Source organism: Cupressus sempervirens, chromosome 3, assembly GCF_028749045.1.
Source record: "Cupressus sempervirens isolate cs-2001-9-10 chromosome 3, ASM2874904v1, whole genome shotgun sequence".
NCBI classification, from domain to species: Eukaryota; Viridiplantae; Streptophyta; class Pinopsida; order Cupressales; family Cupressaceae; genus Cupressus; species Cupressus sempervirens.
Window position 1 is genome coordinate 450,444,604 of NC_143120.1, and position 22,730 is coordinate 450,467,333.

At 33.8% G+C, this 22,730-nt stretch overlaps 1 protein-coding gene across 2 annotated transcripts in view; it reads left to right on the forward strand.

The window, feature by feature from the left end:
- The first annotated feature begins 4,862 nt into the window (after window positions 1–4,862).
- Window positions 4,863–22,730, forward strand: part of LOC149567012 (proteasome subunit beta type-7-B-like) — a 32,371-nt gene continuing 14,503 nt past the window's right edge. The window contains exons 1-6 of one of the 2 annotated variants that reach the window (XM_089820216.1): window positions 4,863–5,012; window positions 14,118–14,285; window positions 15,167–15,308; window positions 15,495–15,591; window positions 15,718–15,787; window positions 15,912–16,016. In XM_089820216.1, coding sequence (XP_089676342.1) covers window positions 14,142–14,285; window positions 15,167–15,308; window positions 15,495–15,591; window positions 15,718–15,787; window positions 15,912–16,016 — 558 coding nt within the window. In that variant the 5' untranslated portion in view covers window positions 4,863–5,012; window positions 14,118–14,141. The remainder of the gene's footprint in view (window positions 5,013–14,117; window positions 14,286–15,166; window positions 15,309–15,494; window positions 15,592–15,717; window positions 15,788–15,911; window positions 16,017–22,730) is intronic. The other variant, XM_089820218.1, reaches the window with a different exon arrangement.

Here is a 22,730-nt window from a genome sequence, read left to right on the forward strand (position 1 = left end):
CTTCTTCCAACAACTGGAGATAAAACACTGGTTAAAAATTGGAGGTCGATTACTTTATTAAACCTTTCATATAAAATAGTAGCCAAAGCCCTAGCTAGGAGAATTGCTCCATTAGTTAGTAGATTCATTTAACAAACTCAAACTAGGTTCATACAAGGTAGATACATATTGGAAAATCTCATTACAAGTTGGGAAGCAATGCACTGGACAAAAGAGAATGGGCAAGAGGTGGCTATGATCTTGTTAGATTTTGAAAAGGCTTATGATATAATAGAATGGTGTTTTGTTATTGGTATGCTAAAGGATTTTGGTTTTCCAGAGAAGTATTGTGATTGGATCAACATTCTATTTAATGAGGCTTCTACTGTTATATATGTCAATGGCAATATTTCAGAACCTATCAGGTTGCAAAGGTCTATTAGATAGGGTTTCTCGATTGCTCCTTTACTATTTGTTATTGATGCAAATGCTATGTTCTATTTTTTAAAAGCTTTAGAATTAGGACCTCCTATATAAGTGATCTCTCTTCCAAATATGGATGAGTTGATCAATGTTTAGTTTGTTGATGATACATCTATATTCTTAGGTCTGACTGAGGAAAATTTTGACAATGCCATTAGGAGGTTGGATTTCTTTTGTAAAGCTTCTAGATCCAAAATAGCTCCATCTAAATCCACAATTTTGGGATGGCAACAGGACTCACCAGACTGGTTAGTAAGTAAGGGCTGGCACTGGGCAGGACCTAATGAGGTAGTAAGGTATTTGAGGATTCCATTTTCAGTTGAGCCTAATTTGAATAGCACGTGGGAATGGATCTACAGTAAGATTAGTAGAAAACATGTTAAATAGCAAACACATTCACTTTCTATAGAAGTTAGATTCTAGGTGGTGCAAAAGGTTCTGGCAGCTCATCACTTATATTATGCTTCGGCTTGGTTGTTTTTAAGTTCTCAAGTAAATATGATTGACAATATTGTTAGAGATTTTTTATGGTCAGATGGGAAAGGGAATATGAAAAGGCATTGTGTCAAATGGGCTTGGTGTTGCCAAGAGAAGAATCAGGGTGGATTGGGATTAAAAGACATTAAAACTTTCGGGTATGCTCTTGCATCTAAGTGGATTGTAAAAGCCTTATGGGGGAATGAGCCATGGAAGATTCTTATTAGGAATAACATTCTTAGGTTTGTCATTAAGAAAGGGAAACTATGGAAAGATATTCCACTTATGGACATTGTATTTGGTGATTTTAATATGAAGATATTTGGTTCCAAGATTTTTTAGGTTTTTTGGAAGGCTTAGATTCAAGTGAGGCAGTATCTTCTGATGAGGGGAGCAGTAGGAGGTCCCCCACACTATCTGGTCAAAGATAGATCTATTTGGTGGGGGCTTTCCTGTAATGGTAAACCTTTGGCTTTAACACAAAGTTGTTCGGCCAAGGCTTGGAACTTAAAGGGGATCTCTTTGATACAAGACATTATGGATGGTGGGCAGCTAAGGGAGTGGGAGGATATCAAATGCAGATTTAACATTCCTGACTCACAGAAAAAGACATATACCCTTATTAAGAAAGCAATGCTTCGTTGTAATCCAAAAGAATTGTTAGATGCTAATGGATTCTTAAAGAAGATTAAATGGATTGATGGTAATCTGTTGTCAGAAAGTATTACCAAAAATGTTTATCTTTGTATGAAAAATGACTCCTCTCTCATAGCTAGGGTGTCTCAATGTTGGGGGAAAATTAACCCTTTTTCTAATTGGTCTTTTTTCTTTGAATACATGTGGAAAAGTAAAGAAGAGCCAAAAAAACTTTGTTTCAAGTGGTTGCTTTTATTTAAAAAGTTAGTTGTTGGGAAAGTCCTTTCATCAATTGGTCTTGCCCCTGTGTGCTTTAATATTTGTAATGTTCATGAGTCTTTTGAGCATTTATTTTTTGAATGTTTATATGCACGTAAGATATGGTCTTTTTTTTGGGGTCTCCATGTCTGTGGAACTATATTAATATTTTTTCCTAGCAGAGATCCTTGTTGGATATGTGGATAGATTTGATTCTAAATTCAATAGTTTTTGGTTTGTTTTGACTATTGAGGTGTTATGGGCTCTATGGAAGGATATGAATAAAGAAATCTTTCAAGCCGAGAGGAGGAAGCTTACTGAGTTTAATTTTAAACTCACCCATTTTAATATTATGTCACAAGTATCATTGGTTCTTCAAATCACAAGATTAGACTTTATGAAGCTAGTCTGTGAAGGGTGCTTAATGATAAAGAAAGATCAAGTTCAAGCTGCAAACTATGTTTTAGGATTCCAATCCTTCTTGGCTCCAACAGAAATGGATGATTTGAACAAATATATTAGTGAATGACAGTTGCAAGATGTCCATCAAACTGAGCTTCCTCAAATAGGTTGGGAAAATATGTATAATCAAGAGCAGGATCAAGTTGGTGCTATTCAATCCGATTGGGGAGCTGATTAGCAATCTAGTGGAGGTTCAGTCCATAATCATGAAGAGCAGGGACCAGTGCAACATGATGGTTGGAATACAGTGCCCAATCAAGATAATAGACAGAGTGAAGCTGATCAAGTGGCCCATGCGGAGGTGTCCAACCTCAAGGATGGATGGGGTTAATTTCAATAGTGAATTATCAAATTATAAAATTGTTGATACTTGTAATGTAATTAGTAGTTGAAAATGGATTGTTAGTCTAAGTATAGCTAGTTAAAAAGAACTCATACCGTCACCCCCCTAATTTTGTAATTGTATATATTCAAGGGGGTGTGAAAAGTCTATTTTTTTGGTTGTTTTTGGGAACTATGAACTCGTGATGTAAATATTTATTAAACTAGCTTTATAGAAAAAAAATCATTTAAAAAATTTGTCATATAGTTAATATTTTATATAATATAAATGCATATTTTTTAAATTTATATAATTTCAAAAAATTAATTTTCAGCTATCTCATTGGCCAAAAAACTTGGGGTCTTACACATGAATTTTTTGGAAGCACTATGTATGTGCAACTATGTAGGTAATTTTCACAAGATGTTAATTGCCCTAATCAAAATTACATTATTCTTATTGGTTACCTACACAGTTAGCTTATGATAAGTTATAATGTTTATATAAAATATATTTATCCTTTAGACATATAAGTATAATCTCTTTTGCATTCTATTTGTGGTAAATTCAAAAAATATCATAATAAAGAAATATTAACCAATAGCTCATTCATAGTGAAGAAAAATATCTACAACAATTTAAAATTTGATCTACTATGATTGTTCAAAAAATAATTAAAAACCTTTAAATATAATTCCTAAATATTTGAAATAAGATTTTTTTCATAATCAAATTGTAATGGACTAACAATACTAGACTAGTAATTTTGAGACAAATTACCATAGGTGATAATTTTATATTATTTCTAAAAGTAACTACCGATGATAAATTTATATTATTTCTAAAAGTAACTACCAAGTTGTATAGGGTGGTTTATGTACAACTACAAAATGTTAACGGTTAGCTTTCATACTATAAAGAATGTGTTAAAATTCTACTATACATGAATCTTTATTTTATTAGGAATTTTGGACTTTATAATTTATAAAAAAAAAAAAGATTTTTCAACAATATTTCATCCTTAAAAGTCTCGTACAAATTGTACAAATAGAAAATCCACTTATATAATCTTCACCAAACTTAGATATACAACTCTAGAAAAGCACCAACAATATTGAAATTTTCATTATAATTTTCTTATGTTTACTTAAATTGTACAAAGTGCATTCAAGAATGACTAATGTTTCTTATGATCAATGCATTTTTAACTGAGAACTTTTTAAATTGTTGGTCCCTTCTCTCCTACCACTTTATCCAAGGTGAATAACGCACCTTTTCCCAAAAATAAGAAATTATAAACTATATTATACTTCTTCATTGAGTATAAAACATTAATCTAATCAAACAAACTATATATCGATTGATATAAATAGAAAACTTTTACAATATTTTGACAAAAGAACAAATAATATCTTGCACTTTATAATTAGATCCTTTTTTCAAGAGTTTTCCAACAATATTCACCCTTAAAAGTCTTATAAAAATAACACAAATAGGAAAGTCCACTTATATAATCTTCATCAAACCGAATATACAACTCTTCTAAAAACACACTACTAATATTGAAAATTATTTTATTGTTTTCTTATATATACTTATATGATACAAAATGCATTCCAAAATGACTAATGCTCCTTCTCATGGAAGGATTTTTAAATTCCTCAATATTCTATATTTAAATATTGTATTATGATTGAAAACTTTTTAAATGTCGAACCCCTTCTCTCCCACCATCATCAAGGTGAATACCATAGTTTTCTCAACAATAAGAAATTGTTAAATAGATTAATCATTTGTCCAAATAGTTTGATGAACTTTACAATACAATCGAACACAAAACATAATTGCAATATTAATACATTTTAAACTTATAATAACTAAAATTAAATAATAATTACATTTACATGCAAAATTAAAATTATTATTAACTATATTTAACTATAGGCAAGTACTAAGCTACTAAGTAGCACTTATTTATCAAATAAATAATCTCTCTTCTTGTATCTCTAATAAGAAATCTTATGCTTTTCCTTGATATCAAAGGCATATCTTAGCATTTTTTTTTTTTGCCCTTGTTATGTTGCTCTCCATATTTACATTTAGTAGCTTACATCATTGAGGGCCATTGAGGGCTCTTTTGAAAAATCCTTTGCTAAAATCTCCTCTACTAGTGGTGATTTCTCATTGGCACCGTGAATAGGCGAGGCGCTCCTATAAACTGGAGAGCGCCTCAACTTTTATATCTGACATTCCCATTCTTATGTGCCGTTGGTGCGAAGCAAGCTCTCCATTTCTTTTCTTCCTCTTCTTCGTTGTCGTCACGTGCCTTGCTGAGATTCGGGTGAGGAACCTTTTCTACACAAAAACTCTGTTGAATCATCCTAAGCATAAACAGGTTAGCTAACACATCGAAGCTTTCATATTCTGGATCTGTTTTTATTTTCTTTAAAAGCTATGCGTCTTGAGGGACCAAATTGGTTGTCTGTAAGGAAACCTCGATCAACACAGTTTTAGTTTGGAAAACGAAATGCTGTCTGTACATCAATTAAATGCTCAACAGGGGGGTGGGGAAAAACTTAACTCGTAGACAATCCTTAGGGCTCAAACCTTTGGCTATAGGATTGCAGACCTTAGTTCTCGAGTTGATCTTTCGTTACGTTTTTAACATTGGTTTTGATTTTTCATACAATACAATGAGGGGTGGGAATGCGAATCTGGGTCAAAATAATTAGGGTTTTAATGCTGCTGGAGGTAAAAGCAGTGATGTATTTATCCAGAGGAACTTGTTTTCGGTTTAACTTGAAGTCAATAAAGTACAATTTTTTTTGAAGTTGAGAGAAAACTTGAAGCTTTTTAGGTTAGCAGTGGACTGTCTTTTGGTATAGTTTCAGGTTTGGATTTAAGTAACACTTGTATATGGATGCCTGGCCGTTAAAGATACTCGTTTTCTAGAATTTCTCGGTAGATATAAATTGCAGGGGTGTGTAATTCTTAACAAGGGGTCTTGCCAAAATGTGAACATAATGTATTTCTTACAACAGCATTTACATTGGAAATGGGCATGAGGGAAGGGATCTGTGAATCAAAAAGAGCTTTCTAGTACTGAGCACTGTTGATAACTTCGTTACAGCCAATTTTAATTTTTAGAATGTTAATTACATTGTTCGTACACTAGTTAAGTGCGCCCACAAATAGGAGAAGCACTCCAAAACATCTTTGGTAGTCAGGTCATCTAAGCTACGTTTTGCCTCAATTGCAAAATCGTTTTCTATATGGATGAGGATGAAAATTTATATTTATTACTTCTTCCCCCATTAAGAAATGCCTGTTTTAAGAAAATATAATTGTTCCTTTCCCCTTTTAACAAAGACTTGTTTATCTACTGTCTAGTGATTATTAGCAATATGGAGGAGAGAGATCTTGTCTTGTGATAAAATGTTCCTCCCTGAACTATTAACTTGTCTAGTGAGTATAAAAAATATGGATGAGAGAGATGATTAATAAAATGATTGTCCATGGAAGATGTTCACAAAGTCATGACTATTGTCAAAATATGTCATGTTGTGAAATTTTCAGCTATAAATATAGTTATCAATATACATTATGATTGCAGCTGCCTCCATTTGTCCCAATGAGAAAAGGTACAAATGCAATAACTGCCTTTACCCTAGATTCTTTTTCTTTTGATCAGTAAGAGGCCGAAGCCACGATTGAATATTATGTGTTTTGATTAATAATTATTGTTTATTTATTTAACTCGAGTAGATTTGAAACCACGACCTCCCATTTAAGAGGCTCACAATTTACCATTGTGATGTAGGCTCTTGCCTTGCCTCTACCCTAAAATTAGAGAAAGGTCTTCTTTCAGTTTATACTGGCATATTTATATGCCTTTTTTGTGTTATGGAATCTGCATTTTTTAGTGTTCAAATTGACTATTGTTGCTATTTGACCCCCACCTAAAATCCCATCTTTATATATCTATTTAGCATAAATCATTTGAATGTAAATCATGCATGAAGTTTTAAGAATATGTTTAATTTATGGTCTCACAGAGGGGTGCGAATTTTTTCCTAGCAATTATAAGCTTTCATTCCAAGCAATTTGGTTTTATGAATGTTCAATTTTTTTTGTTAAGAAATTTATATGAACGTGAGGAAGTTCTAGATTATAAATTATGGCTATGGTACCAGAGAAATTCTAGTGTTGCTATAAAAACACTAGTGGGTTACATGGATTTTTAAATTATCTTTTGGCAGTAGATCTGTCCATATTTGAGGATTTCATGACAGAGGATTGGTACATTTTTTCAAGTTCATGGAACTATCTTCATATTATAAGTAGGAGCTCAAACACTTTCTAGCATATTCCATTCTCTACAACAGATGTAATAATCATAAATTGAGTATATTTATTTGCTTTCAGTGATTAATGATATAAATTTATAATTAGAGCATAAGATATGGTCAAACATGATTTGCTTTCTCTTCTGGCTCTAGAGATAATCAAAGTTGCATGAGCATGGATGCGAATATGATATCGGATCCAGAAATAATTATTTTTGAAAACCTCTACTAAGGATACAATTGGATATGGCTGTCATAAAAATAAACACACATATTGATCCTAAGTTATGAGAATAGATTTTCATTACTTTATAAGCAACATAGACACAACTGCCACATAAATAAGTATAAGTTGATTTAATAATACAAAATTATACAAATGAGGATCTTTAATTAAATTAACAATAATATCATTTAAATATAAATTACCATAAAATACAATAAAATTTAAATAATTAGAAAAGAAAAATATTTATATGTATTGAGAAAATTGAAATTGAAATTGAAATGCTAAGTTGCCAATTCAAGGTCGGTTTGAGACTTGGGTTTGGGGAACTAATTCAATAGGATGGTAAAATTAAAATTTTTGAAATGGGGTTTGGGTTTGTTAGTACAAATAAATGTAACAAATATATATATATGTTTCTTTTTACTAGGGCTACAAAACCAGTGATGCCACAATCTGGGGGACCTCATCTCCAAAACCAACACTCAAGACCTCCAAGCAGGGAAGCTTAATAGGGACACCAAGCTAAAGGGGCACAACTAACACCCCACCGTAGATCCGACACAAGATCCACGAGCACTCTTAGTCCAATGACGATCTTGAGACCTGACCATCATTGTTTTCATCTTCATGAACATCGGTTGACATGAACACCGTCTAGTTGACACCAACCACTTATACCTCGCTGCCACCTTATCTCTCCACTTTGGCAACCACCTTATATCTCACTTCAGCCACGCTGATATATGCGTCCACCACGATCGGATCCACCATGACACAGTCTCCATTTTGCAAGTGAGGGTATTTGAACTTGGGATGCTGAATCAACATGACTTGCAATGACAAAGACTTTGTCGTTGCATTGCGGGGTCAACCCCATAATTTTGTATATTATTATCATACATATATATTATTGTCCTCTTAAAAATATAACACAAAGGAAATTATTATAAAAATTATATTTGTCATCAGTCTGACCAAACTCCATGCCTTTCATGCTTTTAACCTTATTGGGAGTTTCCTAACATCACTATCAAAATAGATAATTTGGGCAAATTGTTCTCTGGGTGGAGACAAACCATAAACTTGGAGAGCGAATTGTTTGCCTAACTTTTGTTTCTCGTGACCGTAAATGTGTGTTTTGCGTAAAGATTCTTCTTGTGGGGTGACCTTAGAAGCTATTCAACGACTTCTATTGCTAAAAACCTCAATTGGGTGATTGTGGTGGCCTTTGATTAAGGCTCATAGGACACTTTTGAGATTGGAGCCCCCACAATGTTTTGTGCTAGCAGCTCTAACGTGTTCACTACCTAGGGCATTCATCTTGGGCCGACTCTTGTTTACCACTAGAGAAAGTTGTTATGGGGATGTTGCTTTATGTGAAATCTTGGGTTTTCAAGAGGATCAATGACTTCTATTGCTAAAAACCTAAATTGGGTGATTGTGATGGCCTTTGATTATCCAGGGTCTTGGATCACTTTTGGGATTGGAGCTCCCATAATGTTTCATGGTAGTAGCTCTAATGTGTCGACTAGCTATGCCATATCATCTTGGGTTGACTCTCGTCTACCACTAGAGAAGGTTGTTATGGGGATGTTGCTTCATGAGAAATCATGGGTTTTCAAGATGACAAACAAGACAAACACAAAAGAGAACAAATGAGAAACGAAGGAGCATTGAACTATGAACCCTACTAAAACGATACTTAAGACTTTTTGCGAACCAGATTTGGATTCGACAATATACTCTATGAAATCAATAATGTAGTTCTAAAACGATACTTAAGACTTTTTGCGAACCAGATTTGGATTTGACAAGATACTCTATGAAATCGATAATGTAGTTTAAATGTGAAGAAATAGATTAACAATAATAATATAAACTTAAAATGCTTGTTAATTGCCTTTTTGGGGTGGATATAAATGCACAAGAAGCTTTGCTTGTTTGAAAAAGCTCAGTCAAAGTGGATAAAACTGAATTTTGACAGGGCATCAAAGGGGAACCTAGACCCCTTTGTAGAAGGGTATGCATCAAGCAATTCACAAGGATATGTTATTGCGTTGGATCAAAAAGACTTATTGCTCAAACCTACAATGAGCAAAGGCTTAGGTTGCTTTGAATGTGGTTTATTTGGCCAAAGAATAAAATTTTCCTAGATGCCTTTGGTGATCTGAACTTGACATGTGAAAGGGGTGGTAACATGTTGGCAGGCACTCTTTCAAACGCTTCTCATTGCTGAATCAAGTAGGGGGATGTTTTAGGATTTCCAAAATATTGGGTGAGGATTTAGAGCTCTCATATGGTGCCAAAGGACAAGGGATTGATTTGATGTGACAAATGTGGTACGTTATGAGCGAGTGTTGCGGGTTTTAAAAGCCTGTAGAAAGGAAAAAAAGTCATAAATCTCCTTTCTTTTTTCAATGTGGAGTGTGAGGGGTTGTGAGAAGGAAGCCATGCAAACAAATTTCTTTTTTATCACACGAAACCAAAAACTAGGCTTCCTTGGCCAAATCACCTCACAGACTTTAGAAGATATGATTTCAGCCCTTCTAGTAGAAGAAAAGAGGACAAAGGAAGTTATAGAAGAAGATCATCTAATCAATAAGGTATTATATTCACAAAGTACTACAAAATGGTGAAACAAAAATAAAAGAGGTAGTAATGTTTTTAATGTAAGAAAAAGGGCCACAAAACATGGATTTGTAGAATTAGAGCTAGTGATGTTCTCAAAGGAAAATTGGAAGACCAATCTGATGAAGAAGGTAATGTTGCTTGCATTGAGGATGCAGGTACATCAAATGATGCAAAAAGCATTAATAAATCTCCTATTAGTCCCACTTTTCTGCTTTGAACCTTCATTTTTAGAGGTTGGAGACATCAGAGGATGGAGGAAATCTTTATCATTACAAGCTAGCTTCTCGCTTTGAGATGATGCTTGTATTAGAAGTGTTTTTGGCTTCTCTTTCATGTTTATGTTTTTCTTGCTAATGTTGATAAAATTGGAGAATACATGTTCTATGAAGCTTCATTTTGGAGACTAGTTTGGGACTTGATATTGTCCTCAATATGGGTTGTTATTGAGTGATCTTTAGAGTATATGATAAAGAATTATACCCTTTCGTAGTCATCAAACAATAATAGTAGAGATCTATCACATCTCGTAGGAATCCTTGCTGAATAATTCAAGAGTTTGTGCATAAGAACGCAACTTGAAGCTACACCTTTCCGAGGTTCACGAGACAACTTGATTGAGCCTTGCTTGGTTCAAGGTTTGCTACTCTAGAAGAATATTTTCTCAAAATATGTATTCATATTATGTAATCAGCATGTTTTAATTTTTTAAGCCTTAAGGGGGGGTCCTTAGGGCAAAGTGAAGCTAATGTTTTTAGGATCAATGTAATAAGGGAGGGAATGTTGGTGTAATGGTATTATATTGTTTGTTTTAACGGTTATTCGATAACCACCAAACTTGCTCAAACACAATTCATATATATACTCCTTGATGCTATTGAATAAAGTCATTAATGTTCACCATTTGTCTCTAGTGATATTGTTGGTGATGAAGGAGTGCATTTACTTCACATGTGTTCAAGAAGCATCGAGAAGGGGGGGGGGGTTGAATTAGTGTTTTGCAAAATTGTACTTTAATCAATTGATTTCTTAATCACAAACTTAACGCAACAAGTAGTAAACAACTCAAACATAAAACAAGCATCCTTAATCATGATCTTTATCGGGGAAACCCAGTTAAGGGAATAATCAAGGTGGTTATGGAACCTACAAATTGCTCTATTAAAAGTAATACTTGGGTAGGGGATTTAGTACCAATGGGGTATGCACTTGCATACAAGCACATTGCCTAGAGCTCAGTGCTTAGATTACAATATGGAGAGCTTACTTCCTTTCAAAACAAAGATGGATTACAACCCAAAAGATGAATTGAATGACAACATCAACTATGCTTGAACAGTTCCATATAATAGCATATTGTGATTACATATTAAAATCGTATTGTTCAACTCACCTATCCTTGCCATATGTTCCTGTCCATGACCAATATCATCATCCATCATTTTAATATTATATCCAACCTTTGTTCTTCTTGATCAACTCAAAATTAAGTAAGAACTATATTCTTCAATGTTTGATACAAGAACAAAATATAATGTGTGTAAAGAGTTGGCTAAATCTTTACTCAAATTGTTCACCTAACCATGTTTTCACCGTAGACCTCTTTTACTAGGTCAACTCTATTATCTCCATCTCAACGTTCAACATTGACCATCCACTTGTTAGGAACAATGATTGATTTACGAACAGATTATCTTAGTTCATTACTATTTTTTGTAACATTGATACTCAAACTATACATTAATTACTCACTATGGGCACGCACAGGGTGGATTCGAGGAGATATTGGGAGGCTTTATGAGGTGCAGGACATTTCAAGGACAGGCTTGAATATGTCTCAATTGAAGCTGTCTCCCTTACTCATGTTTTCAATGCAACAAGAGTTACTAGTTGCTCTGATGTTTATTGGTGCAAGTCCCACAAGGTAGAAACCATTTGAATCAATGTTGTTAGAATGCTCAATATGGCTGATGTTTGTCAGGAAAACAACCTAGTTTTGATCAATTCTGTCACTTTTTGTATTTTTGAGTATGATGAAGATCATCCACTTGGGAGTGGGATTGGCTTCAAGGAAGAGGATATGCCCAAATTTTGTTGAATCCTTTTATTCCAAGATAGAAACCATGGTTATTCTTGGTGGGATCTCCACTTTTGCTGATTGCGTTGGGCATAGTTCATGTTGAGATTGCCGTAATCTTCCTGTAAAGGTGTTGATGCTCTCTAAATGCGTTCATGCATTCCAATTGAGTCATTTGTGATTATTTAACTCCTGAGTTTTTTTGTAATGTTGGGAGCAATTGATCACTCACATATATATCAAAGTGCACCAGACTGGTTGGATACTTGTCGCCATTTGCAAATTTTTGCATATGCTCTAATGGGACAAAACTGACCTGAAATGTGAAACAAGATTTTGGTCAATAATCAAGCATTGATAATTGATCAGATAAGTATTCTTGCATTATCTTCTATTTTTTATTGTGTATATTATCCATGTGATTTTGATAGTAAAATTTATATTGAATCCATGAGCATTACATTGGCTGTAGAGGCACAAGTTAGAATCTCAAACACATAAGAGATAAGTATTTATGATAATATCTCTTGAATATTGATTATAAGGAGTCATTGTTTTTAGCATTTGATAGTTGATTTCAATAATCTCTATCAATTGCAGGATGCAATGGGATTTTGCAGTATGGATGAGAATGTTGCTTTAGAGCGAGATGTTTTAGCTTTAGAGGGATGTTCCATTTGTTGTTTTCTTGTGATGATCAAGTTGTTCCTTTTGAGAGGGAGCCTTTATGGAATCTCTACCATTCGTATACATGCTATTAATGAGTTTTTTCTCTGTGACAAGTTAGGTTTTGTAGAATTTTTTACTCTTGTTGAAAACAAGTCTCAACTGTGATTTTCCTTGTTGATTATGAGTTCTTATTCATGTGAAATTAATAACAGTTGTAAGGAATGCTTTGAAAACTCCTTTCACTTATGAGGGAAATCATAGTAACATCATGTAAAGAGAGTCCTTGGTGTCATTACATTGAGTAATTCCATGATGGGAGTTGGATGTCATGTTAAGAAAGTCCATGAAAACATCACTTTGAAAGAGTTCCATGATGTAAGTTGGCTGTGAGTCTTGCAGGCTTGTCATGTTGAGAGATTCCATGACAGCATCATGTTGAGAGAGTGCATGATGAAAGCTGGTTGCGATTCTTGCAGGTCCTTCACGTTGAGTGATTCCATGAATTATGGTTTCTGAGATAACATGTTTTTTTAATGAAAATCTGTCTGCTTAGAATTTATTATTGATATTTTTTGTTACAGCTATGTCTGACTGCTATGCTTAAGCTCTCTCTCTCTCTCTGAGAGGGAGTGTTGAAGATTATAGCTGCGATAGAGATCTTTATTTCTGATTTTTTAAAATATGATCATTATAATTGTTATGGTTATCTTGATCCGAAGAAGACGTTGGTGATAAAAAATAAGATAATATTATATATAAAGACATGTGTCATAGGTTTTATGTAGAGGCATGCATTTGGAAAATGAAGAGTCATGTTTTGAGAAAATGAAAGGACCTTCGGTTATAATGTGAAGAGTCTCTATTTGTTACATATATGGCATCAAGCGAAAAGCATTGTGCATTTGAACATTTCTTGATCAATAAAAGTGATATTTTTGTTGTGTGGCTGGGTTTTTCTATTCAAGTGGAAGGGTTTTCCTAGGATAACTTCTTGTGTCTTTTGCATTTCTTATTCTCTCTGTTATTGCTGTTTATTGTATATTTTCTGGGCTAATCTTAACAGTCAGTAGCATCACTAGGAATAGTTGGTCCATTTTTATCCTCTACTAACTCCCACAAATCAATGGAAATCTGAATTTTCATATCCTTTTCTACTATGTGCAGTTTATATCATTTAGCTTATCTATGTTGGCAAAGTACTTGTGAAATTTATGATACTCTTGGAAAAATAAATGAACAAACAATTTTCCAACAAATCAAAGTTCTTCCTCAAATGGTCAATATGTTTTTGTTTCTCTCACTTTATATTCGTAATAATTCAGTGCTCCATGATTGTCAATCGAATAAAAAATTTCTACTTTCTGAGTAGATTTTAAGGAATAATGCTTAGAGTTACTCTGATAACCCTTCATGTAATTGTTTTTTTCCAATTCAGCATAATACTTAAACTGCTCCTCAAAATTTCTGTATCTGTTGAAACTTAACAAAAAAATTTCATTTTAGGAACTTTGAGGAGGTTACCATTTTTAATTTTATGATGATATTTTACAGGGGTTTCTTTGAACCTGTCAAATTATGGCAAACAATCAAATTGACATCCCTCCCAAAGGTGGATTCTCTTTTGATTTGTGTAAAAGAAATGAAATGCTTATTAAGAAAGGTGTTGAAGTGCCAAAGTTTCGCAAAACAGGAACGACGATTGTTGGTCTTGTTTTCAAGGTTAGTTCTGTCATTCCCTTAACTATTAAGGAATATTTTCTTTTTTTCTTATGTTTGATTGTTGCACACTTTATTTTGTTGCTTGAAGGTCATTAGCAACCATATTAGTTGATTTGAATAAAGTCTGTTATATTTAGGAGTGATTGGGAAGAATGGAGTGAGTTGCATTAGTTTTAAAGTAAAGAGGCATGTCTTTAAAAATGCTCAAAAATCAAGGAGTTGGAATGTAGGATCTTGAGCAAAATGGTTTAAGTGAATGCAGGTTTTGAAGACAGGAGTTGGAGAAGGGTAGGGATGTTCTGATTTGAGAGGAACCCTGTAAATGGGGGGGCCTGGTGAGAGGGGTGCTTGAGTTTTTAAATTGCTATATGAAAGGGATTATCTTAGAAACGGTTTCAAGTGGGGCCATGCCTGTCTTATGATAGGAGAAACCTATTATAGAGATAAAACTCCCTATTCTGCATCTCTTTTTTTATTGTTTCATCAGTGTATTGACCTAAAATATAAAACCTCACAGATGCTTTGGACTTGTTTTAGACTTTCAATTTTTTTCCCCCTATTTTATAATGCTTCTCAATTGCATTTAAAAAATTAATAGTCTCGATCTTAACAGAATATTTAGATTTGGATATCTAAGTTGTTATTCTTGATCTTCCTTGTTGGTGTTTGGTTATGATATCTGTAGGTGGATTTATAAGTTGCGACTCTTGGTCTTCCATTGTAGGTTTCTAGTGTGTGTGCTGACTAGGAGCTTGTAACAGTCCGATGTTAGTGATCACAAAGAGTTTGTGTTAGCCTCATGTTGGTGTTTGTATGAGCAGAATTTGTAGTTGAATTGCAATATAAAATTGTCTTGCTAAAGTTGAACATTTCCAACTCAGGATGGAGTCATACTTGGGGCTGACACCAGAGCCACAGAAGGACCTATAGTTTGTGATAAGAACTGTGAAAAAATACATTATATTGCACCAAATATATACTGTTGTGGTGCTGGAACTGCTGCAGATACAGAGGCAGTAACAGGTTTTCTTTATTTTATTTTTATTGTTCTTGAGAGAATAGTTGTATCCGTGCTTATTTCATCGTTGGAGCTGCTACGATGAATATGCATTTTCAATATTTGGAGCCTACTTAATTTTGTCATTCCACCTGAAAATGCCTCGTATGATTTTTGTTGAATTACTGAATATTCACTCTTTTTATTGATAGATATGGTTAGCTCCCAACTGGAGCTGCATCGCTATGCAACTGGTCGAGAATCACGGGTTGTTAGCGCCCTCACTATTCTAAAGTCTCATCTATTTGGGTGATTTTCCATGTTCCTAATATGTATCCATTTTTGCTTGTTTCAATTGATATTGCTTTTAAGGTCTATAGAATTTCGTTCTGCATTTTATGGTTGCTATAATAGTTTCCAATTGCCTGGTTGTAGTTACCAAGGCCATGTGAGTGCAGCCTTAGTACTTGGTGGGGTGGATATTACTGGACCACACTTGCATACGGTAAGCAGCTTATACACAATCAAAATTTGAAGTTACTATTTTGTAATTTGTTTCAATTTTCATTTTCTTTCTGAGTACTATTTAAAAGTGAGATCTCTCTGAGAACGTTTTCTTTGGGATGCAGGTATATCCTCATGGATCAACAGACACTCTACCTTTTGCCACAATGGGTTCTGGATCTCTTGCTGCTATGACAATGTTTGAATCACGATACAAAGAAGGGCTAAATGTAAGTTCAAAAGTTTATTTGCGTTTACATTTGTGTGCAATGCTGGTAGCTTTATTTGTTTGCAGCAGTTTGCTGTAATCTCCAAGTGAACCTTGTTGCACATTTTTGGTGCTTAAGATCTCAATTTAGATTGTAATTCATGTTTTGAAGTGCTTGCTATAGCAATTATTCCTTTGCTTTTTTTCATTTATTTCTATTGTCTACCCATAACAGGGTGCTGAATAGAAATGCCATGTGCATTTGTATCATTGGGTTTGCTCATTTTTTAGAGTGACGAAGGAAAATTTTGGATTAAATTCATTTGTGATAAAATTTTAGAGTTTTTTCATGATTAAAGATGAAGAATATAAATATAATTTATTAAATTGGATTATATCCTATCTATCATTGGGTTTGTTCATTTTTGAGTTTGGTGAGGGAAATTTTTGGATGAATCTTAGTGATGACAATATTTGAGAATTTGTTTTTGTTATTAAAGATTGAAGAACTTCAATTTAACTTAGTTAATTTTACTTTAATCAAAATACCCTCGTCCATGTTGATTTTTGTAGCTTTACTCGGATATATATATATATATATATATATATATATATATATATATATATATATATATATATATATATATATATATATATATATATATATATATAAAGAGTTTAATTATGATAATGAACATACATTGAAGGGACATGTCTATTCTCTCACTCTTTTATATAAGCTAAGTTATTGATTTTGGTTCTGATGCTGATGTGGGTGCGGGGGTCTGATGTGTGGATGCGTGATTTTTTTGGGAGAGTTTGGATGCATTTGGCTGTGCATATATAGATATATATACACGCACCATTCCATAATAACAGGGCCTGCTGAAACTGACGTTTGGAAATTGTCTACAAATTTATGTTGCAATGGCTGATGGGAGTCGATTTTTTGAAATTTCCTATGTCGTTTTTTTTTGCATGTGTTAACAGTATGAAATATACTAAAAATTGCGAATAAAATCAGATACAAACTGGTCTACTAAAAGGATAACCATGTATGAAAGAGGAAGATTGATCTTAAAAGGTGAGAAGAGACAGTGCGATATTATGGCAGGAGCTGACAGATGGTAAAAGCTGTTAACTGTTACAACAGAGCACTAGTGCAGCACCCAAAAGCATCGGCGCATCTAGAAGCATCAGAACCCGCACCTGGACATTTCTTAGATGCATCAGTATCTTAGAGTATAATGGGAGGCTGCAGTTGTAAAACACAAACCAAATACATGGCAGTGCTTAGTACATTTGCTGCGATCCCGGAAAACCAACATGATATTGGAGACAAGTTGAATGTCTGGAACAAATTCACATTGATGAGGATCGTCAAATTTCTCAATCATGATATGTCTCCTTTGAAATGAATGGTTTTTATGGTCTTAATTTTGTTTCAATTGATCATACAAAAAAAAAAAATCGAGTGCAAGTTGTGATTACCTCAGAGGTTTGTTATACTGCATCAGGGTTATGGAATGCTTCAGACTAATATCACAACAACTTCAGCGTATGGCATGGCTTCATCTATGTAGTCAGCTGACATGTGATATTCTTCTTTTTTTTTACAAGGTCGCAAATTATTGCAGATCCCGCGACAAGGGTAACATGAGGGAATGTGGATTTGCCTATACTTGACCCTCTGCGCAATATGGTAGTCAAGCATTCTAAAATATTGTAGAGCAAGCATCCTATTAGTATGACACATCTTATCAAATCACGGGGAGGAAAGGGGATCTCCCTCAAGTGGCAATGAGAAGGAGAGGACCATTCATATCTCAGAAAAGTGACTTATATTCGCAAATTTGTGATCTGAACATTTCACTCTGCGCATGACTAAAGTGGGAGAGAAGAACACATCTTTAACACAAGGATGAGGAAAATATAATCCAAGGGAAGAACAATGCCAGAGACCGATGTTTTGTTGCCCAAGAAATACTTGGCTTCACTAACATCAGAATTCCTAAGTCTGTTAATTCAACTCTATCTGTGATTGCTAAAAGGGATATTGAATCTGCAACTTGAATCAAACAACTATTCACGTGTTTCATGGCTATCGAAACAGTAATGATTTTCTTCCCGCCACTGTGCAAGTCTAGGCATTCCATTCACAAGCATATCCAGAGTATTCAGTAAGGAGAATAAACTCTCCACATAACAACAATAGTGTGCTTTATCGACCATAGCTTGAACACGCAAATACCTGGAGATTACATACCATTATGGCCTTCCATATTAAATATTTCTTTCATCTAAATATGGCCCTAGCTGTGCTGGAACTTGAAGGCTCGATTACATATTCCTTCCTGTCGATTGTTAATGTTGAGTGAATATAATTTTTCATGACTGTGATTGAGGCATGAACTTTGGACATGAGGATGAAAGGAAGCAACATTGGTGTATTCTCCCATCAGGATAACTATGGTTTAAGGATTCTACGGATCCTTTAATATCAACAATCAAGGTCTCGCATAATGGTAATTAAGTCATGTCGTGAAGAAATAAGGAAATTAAAGACTATTAAATATATTTTTTATTTAATCAAACAGAATGGAGATTAGTTTTGGCATGAGATCCGACGTATTACTATGAGAAAAGGTATGTTTTATTTAATTGAATGGTTATCAATTCAAAAAGTTATGCTAATATTCATGATAATATTATTATTATTTTTGATCGGTAAATGATCGAAGCCTTTGGATTATATTGATAAAATAAAATAATTACAAGTATCTCCGTTCAAACAAGCATTGGTAGGAAAGAACGGAGAAGAAAACCTCTAGTCTAGCCTGGGGCCAAGGTCCTATACAAAGTACATATTTAAAAGGGGCATACCCTAATCTCAGGTCTTTTTGAAAAGCATCGTCCTTCTTTCTATGCTTAGTTGCATTATGTAAAACCATCATTAATATTTGAAGTTATGAACATTTGCCCTTATCATATTCAGGGTCTTAAGAAGACATTCCTTCTTTTACATCTTGTTTATACCATGGGGGAAGTTCTAGCTAGTAAAATGGTGACAATTGGTTTTCAAATTAAGCATCTCACTCCATCTGAATCAATAAGGTTTAGATATTTTGTTCCTTCCCTTCTCTTCTGCAATTTTAGAAAAACTTCATGCTCACGAGAAACATTAGTTCTTTAAAAATTCTATAATTAAAAAATCTTACTCCTTTTTAACTATGTCTCTTGAGGTATTGTTAGGATGTTCATCTAATTTTTAATTAATATAATAGGAAAAGCCAAAAAGCTTAAGATAGAGAACAGAAGAAAGGCTTACTGCACTAAGTATATGTAATATAAGAGGAAAGCTGAGTATTTGTCCTATAAGAATTTGAATTGTCTCCAGTTTATGCTAGGTAATAACCCTGAGCAAGTGACATATTGTGTTAGGGTGGGTGAGTGGATGGGCTATTCATATTGAAGATAAAGACATAAGAAACACGACACGAATAGATCAATATTATTACTATTCAGTTTTTGGATTTGATTGTGTGAACGATTTTTTATCATCAACGTTTCAGATCACACTACGTGATCCATCATCAGGATGTTCGTGCAAATGAAGAGAGGAGAAAAATGATAGATTGCAGACCAAAAATCCTATAAAAGGAGGGGGAGAAAATGAAGACAACACAAAGATCGAGAACACCTATCCTCAAGGAAAGGAGAGACAAGATGACCCAACTAGATTAGAGACAATATGAATAAGAAATAAAAATAAATAATCGAAAAAATAGAAGGAAGACAAAATTAAAAAAAAAAAAAAAAAAAAAAAATATATATATATATATATATATATATATATATAATAAAATGAAAATTAAAAAATTAAAATAATAATAAGAATAATGACAAAAATGAAAAATAATAAAATTAAAGAATTAAAAAATAAAATATGGGGAGAAGGAATATAAATACAAAAAATAAATAAAAATTAATTAATTAAAAAATTATATACACACACACACACACACACACACACACACACACACACACACACACACACATCAACAAAAAAAAATAAAATTGACAAGGCGAACAACCTATAAAAGAACAACAAATGTAATACAAATAGTAAATACCAATTATAGTATAAATAGAAGAAGCGAAAATAAAAAGGAGTATATATAGAGATGACAAAGTATGAACGAAAACAAATATACATATTGATGGAACCTTAAAATTTGTAGATTTTTGAATTTCTAGAAACAATACTGAAAGGAGAAACTTTAGGTATGTGGAAATGCAAAATCATCATAAGTTGTGTAAATCTTGAAGAGTTAGATGTTCATGTTTGTGTGGCTCATAGTTAAGACCTATAGGGGGCATGTTAGAAGAATGGTTTTCATGTTGTGGGATAAATCAAAATCATTTGATTACTCATACAGATTTGTGAAAGATTGCGCATTTAGTAGGAACTAAATCCTCTCTAGTTATTTCTCCGGGAATCTGAAGCCTTCCATTCACAAAGGAAAACTTTCCCTAAGGTAATGGAGAAAGGGGATCTGACCATGATAATGCACTAGGCCCAACTCCAATGCCATCTTGTAAAGATGTTGGCTAGTTCGGAAGATAAATTAGAGAACATCTATATATATATATATATATAATATGAAGCAAAAACAATAGGCCTAGGGTAAATGAGGCAGAGACAACGAAGTATAAAGGGAAGAGATTGGAGATGTTTTTTGTGCCTAAGGAATCTATACAACTGTACGTGATTGACAGGTCTCAATGTTCTCTTTTAGTACATACTGCCATGCCAGACAATTTCTGGACGATCACCTCCAGCAGCTTGAATGGATGTCGATGAGTGTCTTAATCCAAGAGAAGGGAGAGTCAAATTTCCACCACAGTTTCTGCTACAGTCAAGTTTGACAGAACAAAGAAATATATATGGAGTTGTAGATATTCAATGATAACCACGAATTAAATCAATGAAGTTTGAGAGGGAGAATAAATCAGATGTCTCCATCAGCAAGTGAGGGGCAAGTTCAAATCATGTTCTTAGATCTTGTTTTGTCACCATCGAACAAGCAGTTGATAAATGTAGAAAGCCACATTGGACAAAGTAACTTGCCACATCAGGAGGCCATGATCACTAGCAAAACACAAGTGCGATTGAATATAATGGTGAAGAAACAAATCTGTCATTGGAATTGCATCAAACTCTTCAAATGCTTAATCTTTTCCCTCACGAGCAATTATTGCAACCCCGAGGGGAATCTAGGCAAAGAATGCTTCATATAATTGGTGGTGGAAATATGGTAGTTTGGAAGTTTTACGACAATGAATATAATTGCAAAGAAAAATATGCATTAACCTGCACAGATACGAAGACAACAATAATAACATTGACTTCATTAGCGCCAAAAAGGATGTGAATAAAGAAATCGCAGAGTTTAGATCATATGAGATAGTGCCAAAATCCTTCCTTATACTGGACGGTCTCTACAATAATTATGGCAAATGCAAAACTCCTCCATCAATTTTGATGTCTGATACGTTTTTCTTAATTTTGTTGCAGGCTCATTAGCGTTCAGGGTACAAAGGATGATATTTTCAAAGGCAAATATTACAAAATCAAAGTGCGGAGGAGAAATGATTTGCGTGGATGAAGAATGTGTGTTGTCGAGCATAAAAGTTTCAACGAATTCATTATCGTTAACAAAGCATAAACATAACTCATTGGATTTTACCTTTAAATTAGAGCAATATTAGAATAGTCAGTTATTAGTTTCAAAAGGGTGCGATGTTTTATGGACACCTTTCAAAGTGTATAAATCTAGGCCATTGAAAAAATGATAGTGAATATATATTCATATTTCCTAAAAAATTTATACCCAAGTTATATACATGCTCATTTGATATATTATTATTTTTTCATTGATAAAGAAATTATTTTTTGAACTAAGCCTGTGGATGGTAGATTATCAAATGAATTCTTGTGCGATTCTGGAGTAGTACTGTATTGGATGGATCATTCGTAAGGAGTGTCTCCAGTACAATTTTATTTTCGGATCAGTGCATATACACGTATATATACAAAAAAGTATATACATATACAACTATATACATATATACTTACATACATATGTATATATACATATGTATATATATGTAATATACATATACATATATATGTATATATATGTAAACACATACATACATACAGACATACATATATATATATATATATATATGCAAGAGAGTGGGAAAGAATCTAGCTATACAAAAAGGGAAAAGAAGCACAAGAAAAATAAGCAAAAAGAAGAAAAGTAAGAGAAAGAGAAGAAAGAAAGAAATTAAATAGATAAAGCACAAAGACAAAAAGCAACCAACAAATGAGGCAACAAGCCACAAGTCAAGGAGCCACGAAGAGACCAAGGAGGCAAAAAGCCGAGGTCGTGAAGGACAGAGAGCAGGGGAAAGGACAAACCTCAAGGAGGAGGAAAAGAAACAAGTCAACCGAAAGGAGGACGAGTCGGGAACACGGGGAGGAGCTCCAGCAGGGACAAGAACAACCACAAAGGGACAAGAACAACCACACACTGAAGGTACAACACAACACGGGGGAGAGGGAGAAGGGTTAAGAAGAGGGTAGGTAAGAGTGCCCAAGGGTTGAGAGCAAGGGAAGCCAAGAGTGATTCAGATTCCAACCATCATCGCAATTTAGGTTGGATGG